This window comes from Lutzomyia longipalpis, chromosome 4 (assembly GCF_024334085.1).
Source record: "Lutzomyia longipalpis isolate SR_M1_2022 chromosome 4, ASM2433408v1".
Lineage (NCBI taxonomy): Eukaryota > Metazoa > Arthropoda > Insecta > Diptera > Psychodidae > Lutzomyia > Lutzomyia longipalpis.
In genome coordinates this window covers 10,855,442-10,883,354 of record NC_074710.1, presented here as the reverse complement: position 1 = coordinate 10,883,354, position 27,913 = coordinate 10,855,442, and the positions used below count along the sequence as shown (strand labels likewise).

The 27,913-nt window shown below is 32.0% G+C and overlaps 1 protein-coding gene across 11 annotated transcripts in view; it reads left to right on the top strand.

Moving 5' to 3' along the window:
* Window positions 1-26,574, top strand: part of LOC129796028 (nephrin) — a 75,544-nt gene extending 48,970 nt beyond the window's left edge. For 8 of the 11 annotated variants that reach the window (XM_055837684.1, XM_055837683.1, XM_055837681.1 and 5 more), the window contains 20 exons: window positions 364-522; window positions 3,868-4,047; window positions 6,093-6,245; window positions 7,236-7,409; window positions 7,674-7,827; window positions 8,399-8,535; window positions 8,818-8,985; window positions 9,586-9,717; window positions 9,849-9,985; window positions 10,145-10,436; window positions 12,319-12,483; window positions 12,925-13,074; window positions 15,022-15,156; window positions 15,245-15,526; window positions 16,426-16,849; window positions 18,571-18,737; window positions 18,927-19,112; window positions 20,173-20,318; window positions 20,495-20,794; window positions 20,983-26,574. In XM_055837684.1, coding sequence (XP_055693659.1) covers window positions 364-522; window positions 3,868-4,047; window positions 6,093-6,245; window positions 7,236-7,409; window positions 7,674-7,827; window positions 8,399-8,535; window positions 8,818-8,985; window positions 9,586-9,717; window positions 9,849-9,985; window positions 10,145-10,436; window positions 12,319-12,483; window positions 12,925-13,074; window positions 15,022-15,156; window positions 15,245-15,526; window positions 16,426-16,849; window positions 18,571-18,737; window positions 18,927-19,112; window positions 20,173-20,318; window positions 20,495-20,794; window positions 20,983-21,396 — 4,055 coding nt within the window. In that variant the 3' untranslated portion in view covers window positions 21,397-26,574. Of the gene's footprint in view, window positions 1-363; window positions 523-3,867; window positions 4,048-6,092; window positions 6,246-7,235; window positions 7,410-7,673; window positions 7,828-8,398; window positions 8,536-8,817; window positions 8,986-9,585; window positions 9,718-9,848; window positions 9,986-10,144; window positions 10,437-12,318; window positions 12,484-12,924; window positions 13,075-15,021; window positions 15,157-15,244; window positions 15,527-16,425; window positions 16,850-18,570; window positions 18,738-18,926; window positions 19,113-19,270; window positions 19,415-20,172; window positions 20,319-20,494; window positions 20,795-20,982 lie in introns of all 11 variants that reach the window. The other 3 variants (XM_055837687.1, XM_055837685.1, XM_055837686.1) reach the window with 3 other exon arrangements.
* Window positions 26,575-27,913: the final 1,339 nt, after the last annotated feature.

Here is a 27,913-nt window from a genome sequence, read left to right as displayed (position 1 = left end):
GCAACTTGCACTTTACATAATTCATACCATACACGAGTAAGCATTATGTTTAGAACTAGATGAGAGTGAGAAGAAAACCTGCGGAAGACATTCCCACGAATTGTGATATCTCTCTGATGTTTTCTTCCATCATTTTCTTTTTTTTTTCATCCGATTCTCTTGCAAATGAAAGAAATACAATCATATTAGTTGGGAATAATTAAACCCCAAGCTCTAGTTCTTCATAATTCCTTCTTCCTACACCTCTGCGTTTTTCTAACTATTTGTATGTATGTATATAAGGAAAATAAATTGTATAGAATACTATCTGGGAATATATAAATTAAAATTATTCATTTTCTTCTTGTTCTTTTTTTCTTTCAGTGCTATGTATAGTGCCAATTAGTGTGACTGGTCAACAGCAGAAATTTCGAATTATCCCACAAGATCTTCAAGTTCTCGAGGGTTCTGAGGCGCTACTAAGATGCGAAGTGCAAAATCTCGCGGGACAAGTGCAATGGACCAAAGATGGATTTGCTTTGGGTAAGAATGAATTTATTATAAACCCACCCCAGTCCCACCCAATTCTCTCTAGAGTATAGAATATAATATAATACGGTTTCAAGAACGAGAGAGAAAATTGTGACAGTCGCGATATTTTTCAATGCGCAACGAAATGACATGAAGATTAAATTTTTTGACCCATGTGATGAGGGTGTGATAGCCCCGAGAGAATTCTATATAATAAATAGGTTGCTTGGAGGACTTTTAAACATTAAGGAGAAATGCTCTTTAAAGACAAATTAATATAACTAATTTATGTACAATGTATTGTATATGAATGAGAATTTATTTATGACTTCTCTATTTTTATTTCAACTACCATTACGCGTATATACAGAGGAGATTATTCATTTGCGTAAATGAGAAAATCCCTTAATCAAGTAATTAATCAAGTATTCGGGATGTGCGAAATATTGTATAAAAAATATTAATAAAAAGATGCAAAAACTGCACAAAAAGGCTTTTCATTTTCCACTGGGATCACTGGGAAAACGGAGACAAAGATTTGTTCAGAAATTCAAACAATGACGTCACTATTGAGGTTTTTGTCTCTTATATCAAACATAAAAATAACTCAAAACTCGCAGATATATTGTCAGAGGCTCTGATTCAGAGCCAATGTTTTAGCTGTGTTTCTTTCAGACACAGCTTTTGTGTACCGAGCAAAATCGAAAGTCGTCAGAACGGGCTCAAACTTGGTATGAGCACGAATTAGGGTCCCCACATTCCAAAAAACGTATGCGCCAAAAAAATTTTTTTTCCGGCCGGCCGGCCGTCCGTCCGTGGTTCAACCCGAAATTGCAAGAGAACGGTAATAGATAGAGACTTGCGGTAAACGGCAAAGTTTAAAAGTCGACTGGAAGACGTCAGATTATGACGTCAAATTTTACCCCCCACCCCTGCGTCCGCCATTTTGAATAACCTCAAAATTTTGTTTTCGCTATATCTCAGCCCCTGTAATAGCTAAAAATCTGAAATTTTGATATGTTGTAGGGGCCATCAAGAGCTTTCCAACGATACCTCATTTTCGAAAATCGGTCAAGCCGTTTAGTCAATATGGCCGCCACAATTTTTCATCGAAAATCGACCATAACTCGAAAACGGCTTGACCGATTTTGATCAACCCGGGGTCAAATGAAAGATCTCAACAAACCCTACAACTCTCTAGAACATCCAAAGTTTCAAAAGTGACCGCTAGGGGGCCAAAAATCAAAAACAAAATTTTCGATGAGTTTTCGATGAATATCTCGAAAACGCCATTATCGATTTGCTTCATTTTTTGATATGTTATAGCTGACCATATTATCTAGCTTCATGCCAAAAATGAAGAAAATCTATGGATCCGTTCTCGAGATATAGCCTTCCAAAGTTGACATGTCATATCTCGGGTTCTACAAGTCCGATTTTGATCAACTCAAGTGCAAATGAATGGTTTCGTGAAGCCCTACAAATGTCTAGAACATTACAAGTTCGAGAAATGACCACGAGAGGCGCTAAAGTCAAAATCAAAATTTTCGAAAATTTCGAACTCGAATATTTCGAAAATGCCATTATCGATTTACTTCATATTTTAATATGTTATAGTTGAAGTTAAGACCTTTCCAACGATAGCTCAAACTCGAAAATCTATGGAGCCGTTCCCGAGATATGGCATTTTAAAGATTTCTTAGGGGATGACTTTTCAACTTTTCCCGATTTTGCATGTATTTAAACAAATTCGCGTTCTAGTTTGCTCTCACAAAATTGGTACACTGAAAGAAACACAGCTCTCGTAAGCTTGGTCAGCTTACCAGTACATTGTAAATTGAAAGAGACAAAAAACATCATAGTGACGTAACTATTTACATTTTTAAGCCATGATTTGGGAGGAAAATGGGAAGTTTGCCTAGAAAATACGTTTAATTTTTATTTCCTTACAAAACGTATCTCAATTGTTTCGTCAATTGAAGCAAATTCTCTCATACAAAAACGAATAAACTCATTTAGTAAAAATTTCTTTTCAGTTTTAATTGTTATATGGATGTTAAAATTAATTTTTTCTCACTAAATGAATTCTTTATTGTCCTCAATTTCCTAAAAAAAATTAATTATAAAAGAAATTAAATTACATTTAAATTTAGAACTGAAAAACTTTCGTTTTTTATTGTCATAGTCAGGAGGAATCATAATACTCACATTTTAATCGTTTAACAAACTAATTTCGAGAAAAAAAGCCACTAATGACAGTCCTGTACAAAAGATAAGGGATGGTCACGTTATTTTGGAAACTCGGGGACTTTCAAGAGCGATTTTCAAGCCAATTTTGAAACCAAAAATTCGAAATTTGCTTGCATTCTTGTTAAATGGCCAAATATTGATAAGAATTCAGTATTTTCAATTTAGAAAATAAATTTTTGTGCTCAGAAAAATTATTTGAAATTCTCACATTTTGGCCATTTTGTTCCTGTAGAGTTTCCAAAATAACGTGACCATCCCTTATATACTATACATCCATAATAATACAAAGTGATTTTAAAGAAAGATAGCTAAATGGTTAGAATATTGTTATTATCTAGAGGGGGATGGAAAATTTTTATTAGTGAATTAAATTCTAAATGTCTTCCGGTTGAGAAGCTGCATATACCTACCACTTACATATTTCATTACTTATCTCAATACATAAAAATAAATTGAAAAATCTTTACAAGCCGTGTAATTTAGTAAAATACTTATAGTGAGCTCAATACCTCAATTTTCCTTCTAATTGGTACTAATTTATGTAAGTCTGCTCATTCCACCAAAATTGATGAATTATTTTAACATTATGTTTGTTGTACTCTTGTTGTATGAAAATAAATTTGTAACGCACTTAAATTAATAACTACAGTTTACAAAATGATAAATTCAAATGGAAAATGTTTAATGCCAAGTAAAACACACATTTTACAACGAATTAAAGTGGTGGTGTTTTTTGTGTGGCGGGATACTTCCTCCATTGATCATTATTTCTCAATAAATTCTGGAATGCCTAACCTTGACCCGAAATAAGTATTTTTATGTATATGTATAGACCAGATGCTCAATTAAAATGATATTTTCTGTACTTTGCCTCCAACGCATCCAAATCGAACCATCTGTAAAATGTTAGTGGTGCCCAAATTATAGTGTTGAATGCTATGTAATATGGAATGTATAGTCGCAACAGGATGAGAATAATATACATACATTGAAAGTCATTTGGTCTTATTGGGTGAAAATTGTGTATAAACATTTCAGTTTCAATACCAGATTTTGGCAAAATAGTTTATTTAATATTGTGTTTCTCTGATTTTCTTTATCAAATAGGATTTTCTGCTGTGATACCTGGCTACCCGAGGTATTCGGTGTTAGGTGATCGATCTCAAGGTATCTACAATTTGAGAATCTCCAATGCCTCACTGGAAGATGATGCTGAATATCAGTGTCAGGTGGGACCAGCCAAATTGAATTCTGCAATTCGTGCTAATGCCAAACTTGTCGTCATATGTGAGTATCTAATAAACTGCTAAAAACATAATTCTAATCTATTACCTATACCCATGTAACCTATAGGTAATAAAAAAATGACAAGAAGTCTGATTAATTGAACTGTTGATTTTTGACGAGATTTATTTATTTTTAAATCTTTTTGGCAAATTTTTTTTATATAGTTTTTATAAAAATAAAATCTAAAAGACAAAAATTAGGCACTTTGGCCCCTCTCATACCTGCAATTGTTCAACTCAATGAGACCACTATGTAATTTTATCTCCTTTGTAGCATAAAATATTGAATGGGGTTTTCATGTGTGCAAAAATTTACAAATCAACTGACAAAATTTATTTCATTTGCTGCGAAAATTCATTTTATTCTGCTTTCGCCATCTGCCAAATTTATCCATTGACACGAGGGTAACGTGTGAAGTATTTCGCGCGTATGAAATTTTCTATTATTGATTACCATACACAACACGTTGTTGTATCACAAAGTAGCAATCTATCATTAAAATTTATTGCTCATCCTATATATTGTATATAGGTTGACTAGGAGATTCATTTTGTATTTCCGATTCAGCTGACTATTTACTCTTCTCTCGTACATCATTTTAATTCTTCAATGTGTTTCCACATATTTGCTAAAGACACTATTTTGGAGTTTTTTTCTCTCTAAACTTTAAAAGTATTTTATTTAAAATTTAGGTGAGGATGGTTCTATTTTAGATCTCTAATACTACTACGAGAGCTTAAAAAATTGAATAATTTAAAAGTCAATTTCCCATATTTGTTGTTTTTTTTTCCGTTTTCTGATTTCAATTCAAAATGGCGCGAAGAGGCCAGAATTAAGTTTTCCATATACTTTCATCATTTTCATCTAGGATTTACATCCTAGAAACTTTCAGGACTTTTGTGAGAAATTTCTGAATCAATTTTAAAATAAAAAAAATATCAAAATTTGCGTTCAACAGACAGAAACATCTCAATATTCCTTAAAAGGTTAACACGGGCAATTTCTTCCTAGAGAGTTTCCAATTGAACCCATACTTTAGATATCTTTTAGAACCCTTTTTGCTCAGCTCTTCTGTATTTTCTTATAGAAAATTTTATCGAAAAAGGGTCAAGATTTGTCCCATTGTCATATTAGGGGAGACAGGGGTTAAAAAAGTCACTTAAGGGTTTAGAAAAAGCTCAAAATATCATATTTCCCAAAAAGATAAAGCGTAATGTATAGCTCATTTCTTTAGGAAATTTACTGCTCTATAACTCTTTCTCAGATCATTTTGTTCTATCTAACCAGGAAATATGATATTTTAGGCTTTTTCTAAACCCTTAAGTGACTTTATTAGCCCCGCTCTCCCCAACTATTTTTCCTACTCTATGCTCTAGTGGCTTTCAGTAGAGACGTTCAATGGTTAGATGTTGAAGAGGCAGATGCAAATAAAGCACGTGGATTTTGGTGAATCTTCCCATGTTCACTCTTCGGTTCAACACTTTCGCTCTTTGATGGAAAAAGAGATTACAATAATAAAGTGAATTAGAAATTATATTTTTTATAGATTCTCTTTTAGTCTATTTATATGCCTAGTTAGGTGCAATTTCATAGTCAGTGATTTGCACAGTGTTTGCACAATTTTACTACTTTTTTTTTCATTCACTATATGGGCATATGGAGGGAAATGCAAATGATATATGATTTAAAATAAAAGAGAGAATTATCTAATAGATTGTCATCATTTTTTCACCTTAATTCTCTGTGGGAAAGTGATATATTATCCACATACATATATGTATTATACGTAAAGAAAGACGATTAATAATGTATCAATTGTAGGTAATGAAGAATGAAGAAAAATGTAATAAAGATGTGAGTCGAATATTGAGGCAAACAAGTGAACTTAGCGATGTGGGGGAGGGTGTCGAGTGAAAAGAAAAAAAAATGTCTCAGAGTGAAATTGAGAGTCTCCTGAAAGAAGGATTTGAATTTTATCATGAAATTCAATTGTGTGAGAAAATTTTGCCAATTTTCTCACGCGTGCTTCCCTTTGTTTATTCTAGCACCACCGTCTCATATTGAAATTGAGGGATATGCTCACAATTCTAAGGTGGAAGTACGTCAGAATCAGGATCTAACACTCACTTGCATCGTGTCAGACGCTAAGCCACCGGCTCAAATTCAGTGGTTTCGCGGAAATGTGGAATTTAAGCCTGGTAATTACATTATATTCTCCATTTTTACATCTATACTATATACTTCATTTACCACAAGCTCCCCTTCTTCCATATAATTTACTTCCTCAACAGATTTTAATGTAATGTATATTTTTCAGTTTGTACTCGGAAAAATATTTAAAAGATTTTCAGATTTCTTTTTGTTAATGATACGAAATCCACGAGGATTTGTAATAGATTAAGGAGATGAAGGATGTGATTACAATTTTTTTTAAAAGAATTTCAAACCATGAACAATTTGTATAAAATTTATTCTTCTCTCGATAATATTTTTTTTTACTATAAAATGGAATTTTCCTTCAACTTCTTAACACTAAAAGAAGCCCTTTAGTTTCTATTTAATCGCAATTCATCATTAAACTACATATTGCAAACTTAATTTTGAATTCTACATTATTTGTAGATAGAATTAAATTAAATCTTAGAATTTCAATTGTTCAAAATAGCCTCAAAAGCCTCAAGAGTGTTTATAGAGGAAACCCTTGAGGTTGCATTATTGAGTAGGGAGATAAATTTTCAACAAGGTGTGAACTAGTGCATTGTGCACCTTCTTGACATATGACTTCCTAACATCTTTCACCCTAAAATCCTTATAAACCCTTTCTCTCACTGTTAAAAGTATCCCATACGAAATAAATAGATAGATGTCTTACATGACATCAAGATTAAATAGTAAAAGGATTATTCTAAGCAACAACACCCTTTCCTTAATCATTCGAAGTGATAACTACAAAAATACAGTCAGGTATTGATTAACGTCGCATGGGATCTTTCCACTCATTATTATTAATGGGTGGAAAGAGTATATCCCATGCGACGTTAACCAATACCAGACTGTACGTGTGAATTTCCATATTTTTCCGAATACATGTTATTTTTTTGAATTAATATGAAGGATGAAAAAATGAACCTTTCATCGTCTTATTTTTCTCTCAGAATTTTCTTTCACTCCCACTCCTTTCTCTGCAGACAATCGAGATGACAAAGTGACTCAGACGCATGGAAAACGGTATACAACCACATCCCTCCTTCGGTTACACCCTTCAGCGGATGATGACTACACAGAATACTCGTGTCAGGCTAGACACAAAGCCCTACAATCTGATATGCCAATGCGAGCGACTGTCCAGCTTTCTGTTTTGTGTAAGAGGAATCTGTCCACCCTCCTTGTTTTATCCACCACCCATACATATAAACACCACCCAATTACCCCCCAACACATCAACTCATATTACAAATAATTAGTCGGTATTTAGTGTGATATTTAGCTCATCATTTTTTTTTTGTTCTTTTCCTCTCTTTTGTTTACTTCATCACCCGTTTCGAGGGTGTATCCACTTCCACCCTCTCGTTATGTCATGGGTCCAAAATCTCATGAAATCTTCTTGTATGTATAATTATATTTAGATCCGCCCGGAGCGCCGTACATTGAAGGATATCAACCGGGTGAGACGCTGCGGCGGGGACAAAATGTAGAGCTTGTATGCCGCAGCCGGGGAGGTAATCCTCCAGCACAGCTAATTTGGTACAAGAATGGTGTTCAAGTTCGCATGGCTTATAGGTTCGTATACCAACAACGTTCTCGTCTTCTTTTTTTTCTATAAATAAAATCTTTTACTCTGCAAGAGATTTGAAATCTTCAATATTCTGTCTCTAAAAAGTAACACTAAGCATTTCTTTTACCGTAGGTACGCGATAACACAAAATTTTGTAATATAGGTGTAATATATTGTGAAGCAAAAAAAATTATGGGCGACGAATATGATATGTTTATGACAGGAATGATGAGTACACATTAGTTTTCCTTTATGACCTTTTCCATGCACAACGTGTGGACATCAAAAGAGAACCTCAATCAATATATTAATTACAGATTAAAGCATCTGTTTGGCTTTGAAATTTTTAAATGATTGAACTTTCCGCACATCACAGCGCTGTCCTCCACACAATTTACTGCAGCTATTGTAGAAGACGGTATTCAAAAGTTTTTTTTTAAAGCTTCCCCAAAAAAAATCTCTTGCACGAGTACGGAAAATTTACGTAACATCCTGTATTGATGTTACACTTTCCATTTTCTCGCGTTTTTTTTTATTAATAATTCCAAATTACTTTATTCTTGTGCTGAATTTCAGAACCGCCGGAAGATTGTCGGAAAATATTTACACATTCACTGCAGAAGCTAGTGATAATAAAGCGAGATTTCGATGTGAAGCCAGTAATATAATGTCTCAGGTTCCACTGAAAGCCGAAGTGGATCTCACTGTGTTGTGTAAGTAGACAATATTCTTATCTATTTATTCTGTGCATCTTTACAATTTCATCTCCATGGCTGTATGTTTACCTACATGCATATATATCTCTTTTGCCACCACTTTGCCATCATTTTGCTTCATTTTCCTTCTTTTTTCACATCATGTTTTTATGCAAGAAAAAGGAAGATTTTTCTTTCGTATTTCATTCCTTCACGTGTCTCTTCGCCCTTGTATGTATATTGGGATAAAAACTTAAAGCATTTCTTCGTGTTCTTTGTTGTTTTTTTCCTCAACTTTAGTTGCACCCACGCATGTAACAATTTCTGGACCATCTGAGGCAAGAGTCGGCGATATTGTGCCATTGCAGTGCAACACAGCACCATCCAATCCACGTGCGGAAATAAAATGGATGGTCGGTGGGCAGCTCATTAAAAATGCATCGTCAAGAACTGTTGTCAGCTCCGAAGGTTTGATCAATTTTCATTCATTGTATATCACAGAGTTGGATTTCTTTTCACATCTCTGCATTGTATAGAGTTAAAGGTGTTTGGGTGGAGTATTACTTAACTTCTGATTTTGAGCTTAAAGTTCATTGCCCTTAGAATGGGATTTTCCTGAAGTTCTGCATAAAGATAAGATATGACTATTAATAGAAACATTTTCCAATATATCACGAAGAAATTATGCTCGTGATGGTTAAATGATTAAAACCACGAAGGATTGTAATTTCATATGAAGTTCATTGCGGTTTTGAGGTTTTGCTTTACTCAGGATTTCAATTATCAACACTTTGTTGTATATACTGAGAGATAAATTTAAACAATTAATTGCATTCTAAATACGCGAATAATTCGAGGAGTGAGAAAACTAAAATATACAAAGAATTCGAGTTTTCAACATTGTGGAAATATTATTTTAAAATAAATCATAAACATTTTGAGGATTGAAAAATTTAATGAAAACAATACACTCAAAATGAGGTCAAAATACATATGTATAATAACAATTTTCCGTTAATGAGACGTAATGTGAAACTCTCGAATTTTTATTATATATTAATATTGTAGGTGGATGGATAACAACATCGAATATCACGGCAACAGTGGAACCCAATAAGCGATCTCTTGTGGTCATTTGTCATGGTTTGAATATGCAACTCTCGGAGAATGTTGTATCAACGCATACTGTTAATATATTATGTAAGTTCATATATTTACTACGTTTTATGTATGTAGTTTTGGGAGGATGCGCGCATAATATGACGGGAGAAATTCATCATTAATATAATTTTCATGTTTCTACCAACTGCTCACTAACTACCCATACCCAGACCCACCATCGCCACCCATTATATCGGGATATGTTGAAGGATCCATAATACCAGCGGGATCTGTGCAGAAATTACTCTGTGTCTCATCCGGTGGGAATCCCCTGGCAACGCTGAATTGGTACAAAAATGACAAGAAGGTGCGTAAATATGTTGTGACATATACATATTAACTAAAAGTATATTCCCAATTAGTGACTATTTATATAATCCCTTTAAGTATAGGTAAATCGAAAATGAACGAAGAATATGTCTGAATTATTCACGGTTTTTCTCTTCTTTTTTTTTGTCTTGTGCAGATAAATTCCGTGATAAAGACAACAGATAAATCTGTGTCAGCTGAATTGACGATACTTGCAAATGTGACAGATAATCAGGCACGTTATCGCTGTGAGGCCCACAATAGTGCCACTGAAATACCTCTGTTCGAAACTAAAACGCTGAGTGTACACTTTGCACCGGAAACAGTGAAAATTCACATTGAACCGGAAGAATTGAAGCCAAATGTTATTGCTACACTCTTTTGTGATTCAAGCTCCAGCAATCCACCATCCAAAATTACTTGGTGGCGCGATGGAATTCCAGTTGAAGGTAAAATTTTCTTTACTTAACCATCTCCCAGAATATACCCCCTTTCACAGCCATTTGTACCCACCATGCTATGTGTATAAACCCACTCAGAGGTACCCCCAAAATAAACTTACATATTTCATAATGTCTCCTCTTTCACATTGCCATTCAATCTGCACACAATGAAATTCACCATTATAAGGAGAAAGTTTCTCAAGTCAGACACACCCTCTTATAAGAAAATCTCTCTCTATTGCTTTCTCGTCGAAAACTTTTAATATTAATAAATAAATCAAGCGAAGTTTTTTAAAACTAAATGCAACTTCTTAGTTATGACATGTAGTACAAATAAAATGGTATTACATCCATCACATTATAATACTTGCTGGAAAGAAAGCTTTATCCCAGATTTGTCAAAAGTATTTTTGAAATTTTCGCATTGACTAGAAAATAATAAAAGACAATTCTTAACAGAAATTCTTTAAAATTTGCACAGGAAGTTCTTAAACTCTTTATTTAATCGAATACAATCATCTCATGTGAAAATAAGAAAATTTTATGCTATTTTTATGCATAAAAGATTTTTTTTATTCGCAAATTAATGAATTTAATTACATATAGCTGGAAAAAAGACCCCACAAGATCTTATTTGAACTATTTAAAGTATCCTCAGTAGTGGTTAAGACCTTAGACTAAGAACTATGATAACATTTAGGCCATATTACCTGTTTGAGAATTCAACACAAATATTCCATAACGTTGTGTAGATTTTGAATGAAATGCTTTGAATACTAAAATTTCCTTCTCTCTGCTTCAATAGTCATCACTATATGGATAATTTTCATTGCACACAAGCAACAATTTCAGGCTTAACACAATAATTCAATCAAAATGAATATCAAACAGAACATTATTATTGAATTAAAAAAAAACCCTTTGTAGACCGCGATGGGGTGACTGACCCCCAAAGCTTTCTTTTGTATTTTTGCATCGCGAGCAAACGTTTCCTCGAGTTCAAATAAGACATTTTTAGCCAAAACTTCGACTTAATAAATGTTTATTTTGCAATTTAATATTTTCACGTGTTTAAGATCAATTTGCTAAAACAACCCTTTTCTCTGGGGTCTTGCATATTTTCACCTGTCGGGAACATACATAAATCATGCGAGGGAAAAATTGGAGCATTGATAAGGGAGCCAATAAATCACATTTGAAATGTTAGATGAATAATAATTGGGATGTAATCCAAATATAGATTTTCAGGTAGTTAGTAAGAAGTATTCTTGATTTAATGACAGATTTGTGAGTTTTTGACCTTTTTGGCCCTTTTGTTGTTTTTACAACCTTCTAATTGAATTAACCCTGATATGCTCACTCGGATTTTTTTCTTGCAAATTTTCATAAAATTTGAATTTATTGTGATCTAGAAAGAGACGATTTGTAAGCAATCTCAATGAAATTTTGCCATGAGATTCCTATTCAGTCGATGTGAATAGATCAATATAAAATAGCAATCAAGGAAGAATTTGAATGAGGTGTTATATTATGCTATGTATAGTATAGTAAAGCAAATATCGCAAGTTTTCTTCTCTCTGGAATCCCTCGACACCTTTACTTGCATCCTTTATACGTTAGTTTGTTGTTAGATTGAGAGCAAGAAAGCACAGCTCCGGGCATGATATGACAAACGAAAACTTTCTCGTTCACCTCACCCTTTGTTGGAGTGATGATTTCCAACTACATCCCTTCCGTTCTCTTGTATACAAATTGACCATTCCAAATGGCAAAATGTGAAAGAGCAAACTATTTTAGGAACCTAATTTACATGAAGACTGCGTTGCAAGGGTCGCAGCTACTTTATGCGGAATTCTTAAATAAATTTAACATGTGAAATCATTTGTAGGACTAAACAATTCATCAAAGCCCGGTCTCTGGGGTGGTACTGTTTCATCGTTGGAGCTGAAAGTGAATGTAACACAGGAAATGAATGGAGTTGTGTACACATGTCAAAGTACAAATGATGCTCTGCAACGCAGTGTACACGAAGTTGTTAGTCTTCAAGTGTTGTGTAAGTTTTGCAATGTTTAGTTGACTTTATATTTTCATAAAATTCTAAATGCCAAAAACGTAAAGTAAATAAGGACTTTTCGGGATATCCCGTAATGTGGGTATATGTGTACAATTATGCGTTAGCCCATGCCACATCATTTTAACGCATAGAGAAAAAATAATGAGCATAATAGTGGAAATTCTGTTGTGGAAAATTTAAACCATTGTACACACAGGGTGTCCTACTATATTATAGTGTGTGGCATTTGTAGCGCACTAAAATTACAATTTCGTCCTACGCGGTTCGTGGTGATGATGTAAAATGTATGTCTGCGGAAGAATGATGATGGGGTGGGGTATAGAGAAAGAATATAGCGCAAAAAAGGAACACATTGCTCTCTAATTGAAGTCAAAATCACTTGGTTAACACATCATTTTTCCCCCATTTCCGAAAATGCAGACGCTCCAATTTTCAACCCACCCCCATCGAACACGGTGGTCGGTGTTGAGGGTGAACCACTGCAAGTATCTCTCGTGGCAACAGGCAATCCGCAATCGATTGCATACACATGGACCAAAGATGGTGTGCCAATTTTAAACACAGCAAATGGTAAGTACACACACATATATTTTAACGGATAAAATATCATCTTGAATGCCATTTTCCTCCTTCTGTGGCGACATAGAGGAACTAATTAATTTTTGCACACGCCAAAACCAATACATATGCGCTATTTCATGCACATTTTAGGGTCACAAAAAGCTATATAGTGTTTAGAATATGCTGAGAGAAACGAAAAAAAAATAAACACCAAAACCGTTTATCCACAAAATAAATTTATGCTCGTATCCTTCTTTGTTCTTTTGTACTAAATTTTCTTCCTATTCCTATATCTCTGCTTTGCAGAATGGGGAAAATTTAATTTTCTCGACAGTTAAGTTTTAATCCATAGAATATTCAGACATGTAGTGGTCTCAAAGAGGATCATCAACATTGTGGAAAAATGAGAAATTAAACAAATTATTACTTTTTATATAGTATTTTGAACTTCATAGAAAATGAATTAAAATTTTTCATATTCCATTAAGCAGATAGATTTTCCTGTAACCCCTGATTGACCCCTTTTATACAATCACAGATTAAATTCGTAATCTGAAAATTTTCCATTAAAATAATGTAACCTGGTATTTATGTGTTCAATATTATATCCTATACACCTTTTAAATTAAAATTTGTAAAATTGAAAAAATGAGGATTACTTTAGCTTTTAATGTTTGCACTATCATCAAAAAGTTTTTGAGTAGACTAAATTAAAGAAGTTATTTCTTTTAAATAATAATATTTAGAAAGATTGATTAATATGATTAATGTTTAATCTACAAATAAAGTTAATTTGGAATAAAATTATGTAACTAAATAAACTCAAAATTGAATGAATACAAAACCATGTGAAGTGACTTTTCAACTGATTTAACATTAATTAGCTCCATCATTTGTTTATTTTATGGAAATTGTCACCTATTCGGAGAACTTTTGCTCCGAATGTTCAATTTTTTTTTTTACTAAAGGTACATTGAAGCCAATTAAGGACCAACGCTCAATTTTCAAATTGAAAAATTGAAATTTTTTCATGAATTTTTTGAATATAATCCCTCTCTATGTTGTAATTATGATTGAGGCATAAATAAAGTCATCTTATCCTATCTAGATAATTTTTTTTGTTAAATTTCAGCCAGGTTTGACTGTTCAAACTCTATGGTTATCCTAGTTCCACATTTAATTGTAGAAAAAAATGATATTTTAGAGAAAGGACGTGATTTTTCCATAATTACATAATCTTTTCACTTTCCTCTATAATTTTTCTAGTCTGGAACTTTTGATAAATTCCAGGATTTAAATTTTACAAAATTGTAATTTTTTTAAAAGCTTTTCTTCTGAAAAATCTTATTTTTCTCTATTCCTACTCTTGGAATTTTCAAAAAGTTAAACATTCGTGATCAAAAAAAAATTCTTTTTGGAAGTTGAATATCTGAGAACGTTAAGTTCAAAAAAAAATTTATTCAAAAATAGTTCTGAGATCTAGGAAATATCCGTTTTTTGCTCAATCAAAAGTGGATGATCTAGGAGTTAATCTTCTCCATTTTTGCTCATTTGGAAACTTTTTGATGATAGTGTACTATGTATGATATAACATAATGCTATAGAAAATTATTTTATATATCTATAACAACACATTGAAGCCCATGTGATATAGTTGTGACCGTCGAGCTTTGAGCTTTTCCACCCCCTGATTAGTGCCATGCATCAAGAGAGCAACTCATGTGTATATTAAATATTTTGGTTGCATTTACTTCTCCGCATGAATCTCACCCTGATGACCATAAATTTTGAATTAGTGGCAATAAAGTGGCTCTGATTATTGTGGAGGGAGAGGGAGTGGAATGACAATTAGGGGCTTTCAATTTAGTGTCACATGGGCGCGTGCATGCATTTTAATTCTTCTCTTGCTTTCTACTTTAATGAGTACAAATTGGAGTATAAAATGAAATTTTGCAGGAATAGACAGGATCATCTCTGAGGGACCAACGCTCAATATTACTAAACTCAGCCGTGCTGATGCTGGTATATATACGTGCGAAGCTGTGAATTCTCAAGGATCTGCCATGATTAACATAAGTGTTATTGTTGAATGTAAGAAAAGGACTACAAGATTTTATTTATTTTAATTTAATAATTAGGATTCTATCTCAATGGATTCACGTTTAAATGGCATTTGCAGATGGAACAACAATCACAGCGGTCTCGGAGAATGTAGTGGTGAATCCTGGTGAGGACACTATGCTATCTTGTACGGTAGAAGGGAAACCTCTGACAGCCGAACATGTGCGGTGGGAGAGACCAAACTATGATATGACCATCAAGACTTCCACAACTTTTGCCAATGGTACGTCGTACCTGCACATCAAAAATGCTCTGAGGGAGGATGTGGGTAATTTCCGGTGCATTGCTGACAACAGAGTGGCCAATCCGACTAACAGGGATGTCCTTCTTATTGTTAAATGTGAGTACATTTTATATTTTAGCAAAACTCTAAAAGCTTTTTCACTTTATCGTACGTTTTGTCTAAAGAAGAAAATTCTCCCCATTGCAATTGTTCTCTCACAATTTGTTACATTACAATACAAAAGAGTCCAGGAGAAGGTTCTTATTGAAACGTTTGGCAAATATGCCTTTATATATAGCTATAGGTAGTATGTTTAATGAAATAACAACCTATTTTTGAGAATAATACCTTAAATAAAAAAAAAGTCAAAATCGATAAACGAATATTATTGCTTAAACCGATATATTTTCAATACAATAGTTGAACCATAACTAAGGAAATTTTGTTAACTTTCCAAGGAATTAAGTACCTACAATAATAAGTTTTTAGAAAGTACAAAAAGGAGACTTAAATACAATAAATTAAAAATAAAGAAATTTTTAATCAGATCAGAATATTTATTTAATCCATTCAAACAATTAGTTTTATTGAATACAGTAGAAGTCCACATCAACGAACAATCGGATGTACTACTCTCGCGAATTATTTTTAATACGTGAGAGTAGCACATCAAATTGTTCGTTGATGTGGACTTCTACTGTATATTCAAACAAAATTAATAGCAAATAAATTAAAATTATAATTCTTGAATGAATTTATACTTACCTATGTATATTATTGCAGTGTTTAATGTATTTCAATGCGACAGAGATTCTTGTTATGATGTATTTTGTGTAAACAAACATAATATGCATATTTTTGTACATACTGATGTGCCGATCCGGGGGAGGAGGGAGGGGGTTAATATGATTGTATTATTGCAGAATATACCCCATCTCATTTACTATATGGTGTGTTAACACACTTGTCATTGGCAGGTGAGAATGAAAAGTTAATTATATGACAATTAATTGCAGTTGCACCAGAAATAGATAAATCACCACCACTCCTGAGAGCGGCCACGGGTGCGGGTGAGCGCGGACGGCTACCGTGTCGTGTGGAGGCTGCCCCAAAGCCGACGTTCATATGGGCACGAAGTGGTCAGCAATTGAATGTAAATCAGTCGTCCAAGTATTTCGTGGAGGTGAAGCAAGTGGATGCAATTGCATACGAATCCATTCTCCTCATTGAGCGTGTCACGCCATCGGATTATGGGCTGTACGAGTGTGTTGTCCAGAATGAAATGGGTGACACAAAGGAGAATGTGAGGCTCGATATCACTTCACCACCGGACACCCCAATCAATTTAACTGTGGTCAATGTGACCCATGACAGTGTCACATTGACTTGGACACCCGGATTCGATGGTGGCATGAAGGCTAGCTACAGAATACGCTTCAGGTGAGCACAATATCTATGTATTATAATACCAAACTGAAAAGCATCTCAAGGTATGATGGCTATATGCTTACGTACCACCATACCCAAAGCAAGACCAATATCCTTTCTGCCAAAATAGAAAAGGGGTCCACTGTCTGTACAATGTGCATGAATGAATAATTTTGCCGATGTCTCAATGTGCAATTTCTCTTGGTTGAAAGAGGGTATTAATTTTGTATAGATATTCATATACAAACTATGACTAAGGGTACAATGAAAAATTGATAAACTATCATGTTGAGTGGCTATTGAAAATTCATCCTAAACATAACAATTTTGCTTTATGTTATTAATTGCTTTCAAATGCTCTTAAATTGTAATTAAACGTCGCTTTTGTAACACAATTTGCCAAAGACAAAAAATTATCAATTTTCCTATTTATGGAGCATAACTAGCATAATTAAACTCTAGCTTATAATTTATATTTATAGTTTGAAGTTGGGAAACCAAGAAACTGCCATTTATAAAGACTTAAAGAAGAATAATTCTATACAGTTAGGCTGGAATATAATCAGAAATCTATTCTAGGATGTATTTTAGAAAATAATTAATTTTTAAATAAGAGAAACATTAAAAATAAATAATAAAAAAATTAGAAATTAAGATTTGTGAAGATTTAAAAATGGCTATTGCATTGAATTTGACAAACTTTTTGACAATTTGTGTAATTCTAACGTTCGATAATTTTTTTCTAAGGTTTGAAGTTCTTTTTCTTGATTTTAACGTTTATTTTCTATCGATTGATGTTTAAACAATTGATTCTCTTTTTTTTTTTTACTAAAGTTTGACGTATTTTTGTAATATTTGATATTTCTTTTCTAACGTTTAACATTTTTTTACCATGAAATTAATTAATTTTCACTTTTAAAGAAAAGCATAAAGAGCATGAATTTTTAGGGAAACACAAACACACACCCTCTGGCTACGTCACTGTAGTCTAGTCTTTTGTACTCGACTTTTTATTCTTTCATTTTGTCCTAGTTTTCCCAACTAATTGTAATTGCACCTTTGAGAAATTAATAAGGTCAAAAAAAAACGTGAAGTACACCCTAACTTTCAGTACATAGATGAAGGTATTTAATACTCAGAACTACTGATAGAACTTTATAATATTCTCTCATTCTCGAATAATTAAAACCTGAATAATACTTTAAGATAACATTTTGTTTTAATTTATTCAAATTTAGCTCATTATATGTTTTTAATCGTCGGAGTAAATTAGTAGATATGTTTTTGTTATTGATTTGTTGTTTTCCTTAATGTTGTCTTAAGGGGAAAGTTTATTACCCAATCCTTATACGTGTTTATGCAATATATATTTAGTTTTTAGAGAAAGCAAAATTATGCAACATAAATTCATCATAACGTTTTATCAATCTGATTCATATTTCAGGGAGCTATATAATTTCTATTCTCGTATTTTGTTTTATATGAAATGAGCAATTTTTAGGCTAATTTTGAAACAGATTTGTTAAATAGAATTTGACTGTGTTCAATTATAAGAAATCGCATAATATGCTGAGGAAAATTCACAAAAGAGCAAATTGTTCACATTTTATCTATATCCTGTAGTGTTTAAAGATGCATAACATTATGATCGTTAATCTCTCGAGATTTTCTTTCGTTTCCTAAAGCTAAAAATGCTTTGAATTAAACGATTTAAAAAAAATCTTTCTCCACAGGGAAGCAAATAGTGAGCACTATCGGTATGAAGATGGTCTTCCGGGTGTGCATAAAATAACAATAAATGGCTTGAGGATGAATACGATGTACTTGTTCTCAATTATGGCGTCAAATGCACTCGGAAGCAGCAAATACATGCCGGATCTTGTGAAGGCGAAGACAAAAGGTGAGTGTGTAAGAAATGAATTGTTGTATTAGAGCTTCAAAATCAAAAGACATCACGCAAATGTTGTCCCCAAAAACTAATAACTTGTCATATCTCTTACACTGCCACCTTCTTCACTAACAACGACAACATGTCAATGTTCTTGTAAAACTAACAACAAAAAAACAACAACAAAAATCCTTTTCATAGAAGTCCCACCGTCCTCAAAATCCACCTCATCCCTTGGTGTTGGTCCTTCTGTTTTGCCACCCACAAGTGGTACCTCGGGGCTACTACTCCTTGTTGGGGTGGTCTCGGGAACGGTCCTTGTACTCCTTAATGTCCTTTTGATCGGTTGTTGTCTCCATCGACGCACACAAGACCGAATAAAACGAGGTAAAGGAAATACCATATTTATTTGCAAAATAAAAAAAAAACCCTCGTTTTTCCACCCTTTTGTGCTTTATATCCTGTGTGATGTGCTACCTATTTTATAAAGTTTAAGTTGCTATTTTATCATTTTGATTTACCTTTGTTTTCGTATTATTCCAAAGGACTCGAAACCGTTCCGGCTGAGTTACTGGAAAAGGCTCAAGTGCCTAAATTAGTAATTGTCGGAATTGGTTTGGCTGGACTTGGCTTGTTATTGGTGAATGCTGCTCTTGTTGCATGGTTTATTATACGTAAAAGATCCAAAGGTATTTTTTATTTATTTTATTTAAATTTATTTATTTTTAATTTAAGCTCAATTAAGCGTTATTTCATTTAATTTCGTTTTATTTTTTTTTTTACAAATATTCATATTAATTGTTTCGTTAAAAATTAATTTGAATTTTATAAAAATGTCTCCAACATTCATTAATACATCTAATAAATTACAAAATTAACAACACTGCAATGTACCTATTTAATTTGTAATTTATTTATTAATTGAATTATGGAGAATTGATTTTAAAATGAAGTATTTTTTTCATTTATTTATTTATTTTAATTTTACAAATTAAACCCTACATATCTGTTTTTTAATTTATTGTTAATATTCATTATATTCATTAAAAATTTAATTATAGCAGTGAGAGAAATTTTTTTAAATTTAATCTCTCACCATTTCTTATCTCTAATAATTTCTGAAATATTTTAATATCTTATACATTCAACAAAGCTAGAGTTCACTGACCATTTACTAAATTGAAATAAAAAAAAATTGTTATTCATACAGTGATTTATTTGTGGGATTCATTGAAAAAACATACGCTTGTTTATTTTCTTTTATTAGTGCTTGCCCAAAAATTCATTACATTTTTTTTGTGAGTTAGGTCAGCGAAGAGCATTTGAGTGGGTGGTTTTGTGTTCATGAGGGAAAAAAATCGAATGTATTAGTTAACTTTTTTTTGCTGGAAAAAAAATTATCCGTAAACCTAGAATAGAATAAATGTGAATAATAATAAAATTACAGAGACATCGACGCAGAATAGTAAATCCGCTACAATTGAAATGTACGCGCCCAGCTCTTATAATGACACAGTGACTGGGGAAACATTGTCGAGCGTTTCCGAAAAGAGTGATTCATATTCAAATGAGGGCAGTCAGCCTGATTACATGGTAATAACGACTGGATTATTCATGTTTTCTACCACAATTGAATCTTTGGAGACACTCAATCTAAATTGCTTCTTTCTTCTCTTCTTCTTTCTCTATTTTTGTCATCCTTCAACCATCTCGCCGTCGTCGACGTCACGAAATGGGCAACAATGAATGTCTGCGCCACACTCACACAGGATGACACACGGAAGAAGGTTGCATCGACGTATTTGGTGGAGCACAATGACATCCCACCGCCGAGATACCAAAGAGATGGCACACTACCCTGCCACTATCCCAACAATACAGTCAATTCCGGCCACACGCGGACACTGCCACATCCGCGCCACAACAACCAGCACCCCGATCAACGATCGCGAGATGATCAGATGCTGGGTAAAGGTAGCACCTACATGCCGGCACCATCGCCGGCTCCACCCCTAGATGGGTCGTACTACAATATGAATAGTGATCGATATCTCTCCTATCCACCTATGGTAAGTACCCCAACATTCTTACTTTTATCATTCTCCCATCAGTTCCTAATCAATCAGGCAATGGATCGTATTCAGCGACCAGGAAATCCTTGAAATTGTTGAAATTTTTCTAAGATTTCTTATCAACACAGAGATCCAAAATTAAAAACAAAGAAAGAAAATTTCTATACAAAATATCATTTTGATAGGATTATCCACAAATGGAATTCACAAATCCACCACTATCTGTGAATCACATGCAGACAGTTGGAGGTGGGACACTGAGACGTGGTATGAAGGGTGTTGTACCACCCCCAGATGTTACACATCACACAACACACACAAAGGCCACGCACGATATGCAGAATTCCTCATCGCAGACAAGTGGAAATCTTAGCAATATATCGCAGGTGTCACAATCAACGCCAAAACAACCACAGGGTATCTTAAAGGATTCCAAAAGGAATCAACAGCATAATATGCAAATACTCAATGTACAAAATGCACCAGGCGTTGATAGCAACTTACTCATTGGTGTCAATGCAGCTGCATACGATCAGCACAATCTTAGTTCATTTAATGCCCAATTGGGCTATACGGACGCTGATGGGCATCTCGTATAGAAGGACTCTCCGTGGGTGTTTTACCAAAATATTTTTCCTTCCAAAAACCTCCTCTATTTCACCTACATCAATTACATTTTAGCATTTATACAAATTGTAGTTTAAAAAATGAAAAAAAAGAAGAAATTTCTCATAAAATTTTGAAGATTTTATGAAGAAAATGAAAATAATCAACTCATGCATGAGAAAAGAGCCTGATTGAGAAGGTGGTGTTATAGAATAATATAGAATTATTAAATTAGTAGATAGAATTATCGCCTATACGGGACAAATTAACTTGTTGTAATTTGTAAAATGTTAGTATTCTCATTTTTATTTAAGTACCTCTACCTACACACAGTCATATATACCAATACTATATAGGATTGCTCATTTTATAGTGATATGATCAAGGGAAATTTTTGACTTGTTTTTAATTAAATTGAAATCAAGGAATTTTCACAACATTTTATTACATTTGAACATAAAGTATTTTTATTATTTACCTACATAAAAATTAGCTCAAAATGCTCAAAGGGAAAGGAAAATAAACATTGCGGATTTAATAATATACAAATTTTATTTGATTTTTCCTCTGGATGTAATTAATTGATTTTCAAAACGTAATCAGAGTTTGAAAGCTAAATCCCTCATTGGGGAGGAACTTGAAAAAATGTCTTTTTTTATTAAGTCAGTGTCATAAAAATTTTGAAAATATTTTTCTTCAAAACAAAACAAGAAGTTTGAGTCTATTCCAATCGGACAAGAATTAATTTTACTAAATTCCTCTTCAATTCGAAAATCTATTTATTAGCTTTCGATTATTTTCTATTTTAATTACGGAACGGACTTATTAATATATACAAAAAATGAAACAAAAATGTCGCAATTCACGTGAACGACAAAATTCTTTAATTTCTCAATATATTTAGAAGTTCGATGTTTTGATGGTTCTGTTTTCCCTCTTCTTCGGGCAATGAAATGACGGAAAAATTTTCTTTATAATATTTGGTAAGTTGTATTGTCAAAAAGCCCTTGGAAATGTGGTTTTGAAAGGACACGGAATCCCCCTGTTATCGACCAATGTTCTGAGAATTTTCCAAGGAGAATTTGTACAAATCGTGACTCAGCTTTAGAAAAAAGAATTATTTTCTCAAGCTCCTCCGTTATTTGTGAAACAGGATTTCTGAATTTTCTCGTAAAATTTTATTGATAAAACAAGACTGTTTTGTTTATTCCTTTGATCACTCATCCCGACTTCCAAAATGATCTCAAATGACATTATCGATAAACAAATATATTTTAGTAAAAAACACAAAGATAATTTATTTCTGACGAGAAAATCTCTATCTCAGATGAATAAAACATTTAATAGATAAAATTTGGGTTTGTGTTAAATTTTATAAGTATTAAAAACAGTATAAAAGAATGAGATTCTTATTTTAAATAATATTTTTAGTTGTTAATTGCAGCAAAAATATCACTCATAAAAAAAATCAAAGCTGAGTTTAATTATCAACAAACACGAAAAGAAAAAGAAATAAAATCACTTGAAGGAAGAATTAAAACGGCCTAAGAGATTTTAAAATAAATATAAATTTAATTTAGGGAATTTGATAATGACGTAAAGTTTTAAATTATTTCTTTGTGAGATAATTATAAACAAGAATCTTTACCAAGTTCTCTAACTGTGAAGATTAAACAAAAAAAAAGTATTTCATGTGCCAACACACAAAAGTTGTCTAAAAACTGAAGAAAAATCTCTGGTAAAAAAAATTTTTAAAAGGTTTATAAGTTTTCTTTTTCCATAAAAACAGAAAAGAAAACTTTTCTTATGGTTCGTCATCCATCATTGAAAAATATTGAGACGCAACAATTTATAAAGAACGAAAGAAAAAGTGATAATTTTTGCGTTTATGAGAGAATGATTTATTTGTGAGGGATGGGAATTAAACTTTGATATATAAAAATAATATATTATTTAAAAATCATGAATAGGACTTTTATTGTATCAAATTCATTTAATATTATAGTTTTTTCCCGACATGCAAACCGATAATAAAAGGGATGTAATTAATCTTAATTTTTCTTTTGCCTAAACCTATAAAATACTCCTCTTATAAAGAAAGAAAGAAAAAGAAAAGAATGTGACTAAAATCAGAACAATCGAATATTGTACTTCGAAAATCAAATAGGTTTTATGCGCAATATTTTGTATAGAAACAGTGCAAAGAAAACTTTTTATAAGTTGAAAATTTGCATAAAGAAGACCCCCTGAAAGATATTGTATACCTACTTGTATTAAAAAAAAAACAAAATAGCGAGTAATTAAGATTAATCAGAAAATGATTTAAAAAAAACCCAAAAAAATGCTTTATGTATAAAAGAATTTAATTTTGTTTTTTTTTATTGACACAAAAAATCAGGGATTAAATTCTCTTTTTTGTAAATATTTTATGAGTTATTGTCTATAAGTTTTTTTCTATAAACAATTTCCCATGTATTAATTTTTAACGTAAATACCTCAAAATGCTTTTTTTTCATTGTGGAGGAAAACAAAAAGCAAAAAAAAAAAGAGAAAATAAATATTAATTTAAAATTTATAGTAGATGTAATTTGATTTACAAATGAGATTAATTTACGCTATGCACAAATATTTATCTGAATGAAAAAGAAGTTTTTGTTTTTAATTTAACAAAGAAATGAACATTTAAACTTTTATTTTTTTTATATAAACCAAACATGCCAAAGATGTGTTGGTCTCTCTTTCCATTACCCATCTAATGGATGGAAAGAGTGGCTCAAAAATGAAATCTTCATCTCAAAGTATAGTAGGATCAGATGTGATCTCAAAAGCATCTTCTTCTCAATTTGGCAAAGTTTCATTGAATTAATTGCTCAAATGGAGTTTATACGTTATTGTATGAGAAAGCTCCTTCCGTGGATGAAACATTCAGGATATTTGTGTCTGGATTGTTTCTTTGAACAATGTGTTGATTTTTACTGAATTTGAATAAATTCCATAAAAAATTATGTTAAAAAATCTGATTTATGTAACGTGCAGTTTTTGACAGGAAAAGATTAAAATATTCTTTAAAAAAAAAGATTTTTGTTGCATTTTTTCACTAAAAAAATCGTTTATCAGTTGAAACTGCAGGAAAAAGTCAGATACTAAATAAAAAGAACGAATTTTGTTCTTTCTTATTATATTTTCAAGTAGATTCTATTTGGATTTAAACAGATTGGAAGACAGAATTACTCTATTTTATTTATTCAAAATAAGAATCCTTTAAAAGTCTTTCTAAAGATATTACAATCTGCCAAACTAAAAATTCTTCATCAGAACTTTATTCCTTTTAACAATTTTTCTTTTTATTTTGGAGCTTTAATGATTCTTTTTCAAACTCAAAAAAATTTGCGCGTTACAGTACTTCCATTGAGATGCCAAATTGTATAAATAAGTATACATATATTCACACATAATTCACAACACCAGACTATTTTGCCAAATTTTCAAGAAATAAAAAAGAAGTGTTATTAAATGTCTATTCTAAATGGTTGTTTAATATTAAATGCGATGTTTTCTTTTTAAAATGGAGAGGACAATTTGTGCCTTAAAATCCCTTAAAATCCAAAAGATATAAAAAAAAAACGACAAGGAAGTCAAAGAAGTTTTCGTGTAAAAAAAAATTAGGTTAAAAAAAATTGTAAATAGACGTACAATAAATTATGTAAAGAAATAGTAAAAAAAATATTATTAGATAATATTAAATATAGTAAAAATATTAAACAGAGAGACCGAATTTTTGCCAATACTTTTTCGTATTTTGACCGTTTTTTTTTTTTTAAGAATAAAATGTCCAAGAAGCTGGAATATTGAGAAAGAAGAATTCCATAATCACAATCACAGAAATATAATTTAGCTGTAAACATAATTGCAAATATTTTGTATTTGCATAAGCTAATAAAAAATAGAATTTTTGCCAAAATAAAATTCCTCATAGAAAAAAAAAGAAAACAATTGAGTTAGTGATAAACCATAATTAATTCTTCTAACAATTTTATGTACCTTCGGCCTTTTCATTTGTTTTTTAAAGCGATGAGAAAAAAACAGAAAATGGTAGAAAAATTACCTCTAAAAATGTGAAACTCTAATTATATACAATTCAATTAATAAAAGACCTAATGAGAATATTTGCTTCCATCTCATAGAATTTTTAGATAATATACAAAAAAGAGACAAAAGATGTGAAATATAGTAACAAACAAAAATGAATTTAAATAAAAATTAATTAAAATTTACATAGGGCGTCATAGGCTAAACAATAAAAACTCTATCATTTTTTATACACAGATTTTTTTTCAAACATTTTAAAATATATTTTACAAATTTCATAATAAAAAAGAATGAAAAAAACGAAAAATGTAAATAAATAAATTAAACAAAGACTACGTATTAAATAACAATGATTAACGAAAAGGTACAGATAATTTTTGTTTTCATTAATTTTCTCTACTTCTCATGAAAATAAAAATGTATAAAAAAAAATAAAAGAAATAATAATGTAAAATAAAAATAAATAAGCCTAAGTAATAAAAAAAAAGATTGCAAAAATGGCTATATAGAAAAGATTTAATCTCAAGATGAACATCTATTCAATTACATAAAAAAAAAACGAAATAGAAAAGAATTATAAACAAAAAAGAAAATTAGACTAAATAAATTTTATTATTAAAACAGAAATCCATCCTTTTTCGTAATGTACCAATGTGTCAATAAAAATGAAAAAGTAAAAATTAAATTGAAAAGAGTGAAAGTGTGGTGAATAAAAGAAAACTCTTTCATATTTTATATACATTACAGAAGTGAAAAAAAAATAAAAAAGAACAAAATAAGTATTGAAAATAATAAGAAAACAAAACTGCATGTGTTTTGAAAGCGCAGAATAAGACATGTATGATTGAAAAGACAACTATTATATGTTTTATTCAAAAACAATGTGTTGAGAAAAACATTGAATTTTGATCATAATATAAATATAAAAAAAAATAATGATAAAATTTATTAAACGAAAGATATTAAATATTGAAATATAGATCTTAATGTAAATTGTTAACTCAATAATGTCTTATGAACTCATATTAATGTAGGCATAAGAGCAAAGAACTTAATAAAATTATTCTGTCATTATGATAAAATTATTTTATTAAATGATTCCCCTTCAATGGGTTGGGCCTCCACTTTGCCCTTTCCCAATGGAACTGGTTTTCTAATAACCTCTTTGCCTTAATCTGGGGCTCAAAGGTGGAGCGAGCCGCCTGACCACTATACAGGTTATCGGGTCCACAGGTTCTCTGGCTGGAATCGGGCTCACTGAGCCAAGACTTTTCCCTGACGGGGTGTTCGGGCTCGTTGGGAGGGGCTGCATGCTCCCGGAGCTAGCGCAGACTTTGATAAGCGGTTCCACTAGTGCCTTTCCGTATGTAGAGATTAAAGGTGTCCTTGCAGCAGTCTTACCATTAAGGGAGAAGATAAGTAAATTAGCAAAACCATATTCTGTTCGGAAGGAGTGAAACTGGCAAATTAACGTAATTAAAATACAAAGTTGTATAACTGGCGTAATAGTAAGTTAAAATAAGGAGACAAACTCTATCCGGTGAGCGCCGCCAGTCCAGGGTGCGGTTTATCTCCTTATTTTAACTTACTAAACACACAGTGGAATTTCCAATTATCTCATGTTTCGTTGTTTTTCTTTTAAGGAGAGACAGTATATGTAGTTATCTTCTTCTCCTGTTTGCCCTTCGGATTTGTGGGATTTTTTTTCTGTTTCCTTTGAAATTTGACAACTGCTCCCTTTTAGTGAGAAAGGTTTTAGCGATTTCAATAAACATTTTATCACCTTTTGCAAAGTTTTCACTTAAGACTCTCTTGTTGGAACGTACCCACATTGTTCGAATAAATTGAACCTTATTATATTAATTTACTGAGCAGCGCGGACCGTCAAATCTCTGCGCGATCTGACAAGTTTCATCATTGACATCTTGACAGTCTATTTTTCCATTGACATTTTGGAACTTTCCAGTGACCACCACTGGAATTCTTCGAGCCTTCAAATGGCGCCAAATTTGAACTTATTGAGACAAATTGCAATTATTTTAACACTATTACAAAAAATCATCTTGGACGATATGTTACCATTGATTTCTTTGAAGAAGAATCTGCAAAGTTTCCAAAAGAAATTTTTTGCAAAAATTGAAACAATTCTTGAGAGAAGATTGTCTATTTCCTAATGTAGATTTTCAGTTCAAAAAAATAAATTAATTTCAACAAACAGATCGTCTCTAAAAGATTTGCCAACTGCCAAGAAGAATTTTGGGTATGAGACATCATGGGGAAACCCGTGGGAAAACCGCATGGTGCTTGCAATGTGACAATATAGCACGTGGACGTCTAAGCGTCCTCTTCGCAGATTGGCTACTAAAATTAATGGCACGCTTACCGAAGGAATGTCTTTGATGTGCAAAATGTAAACATGGT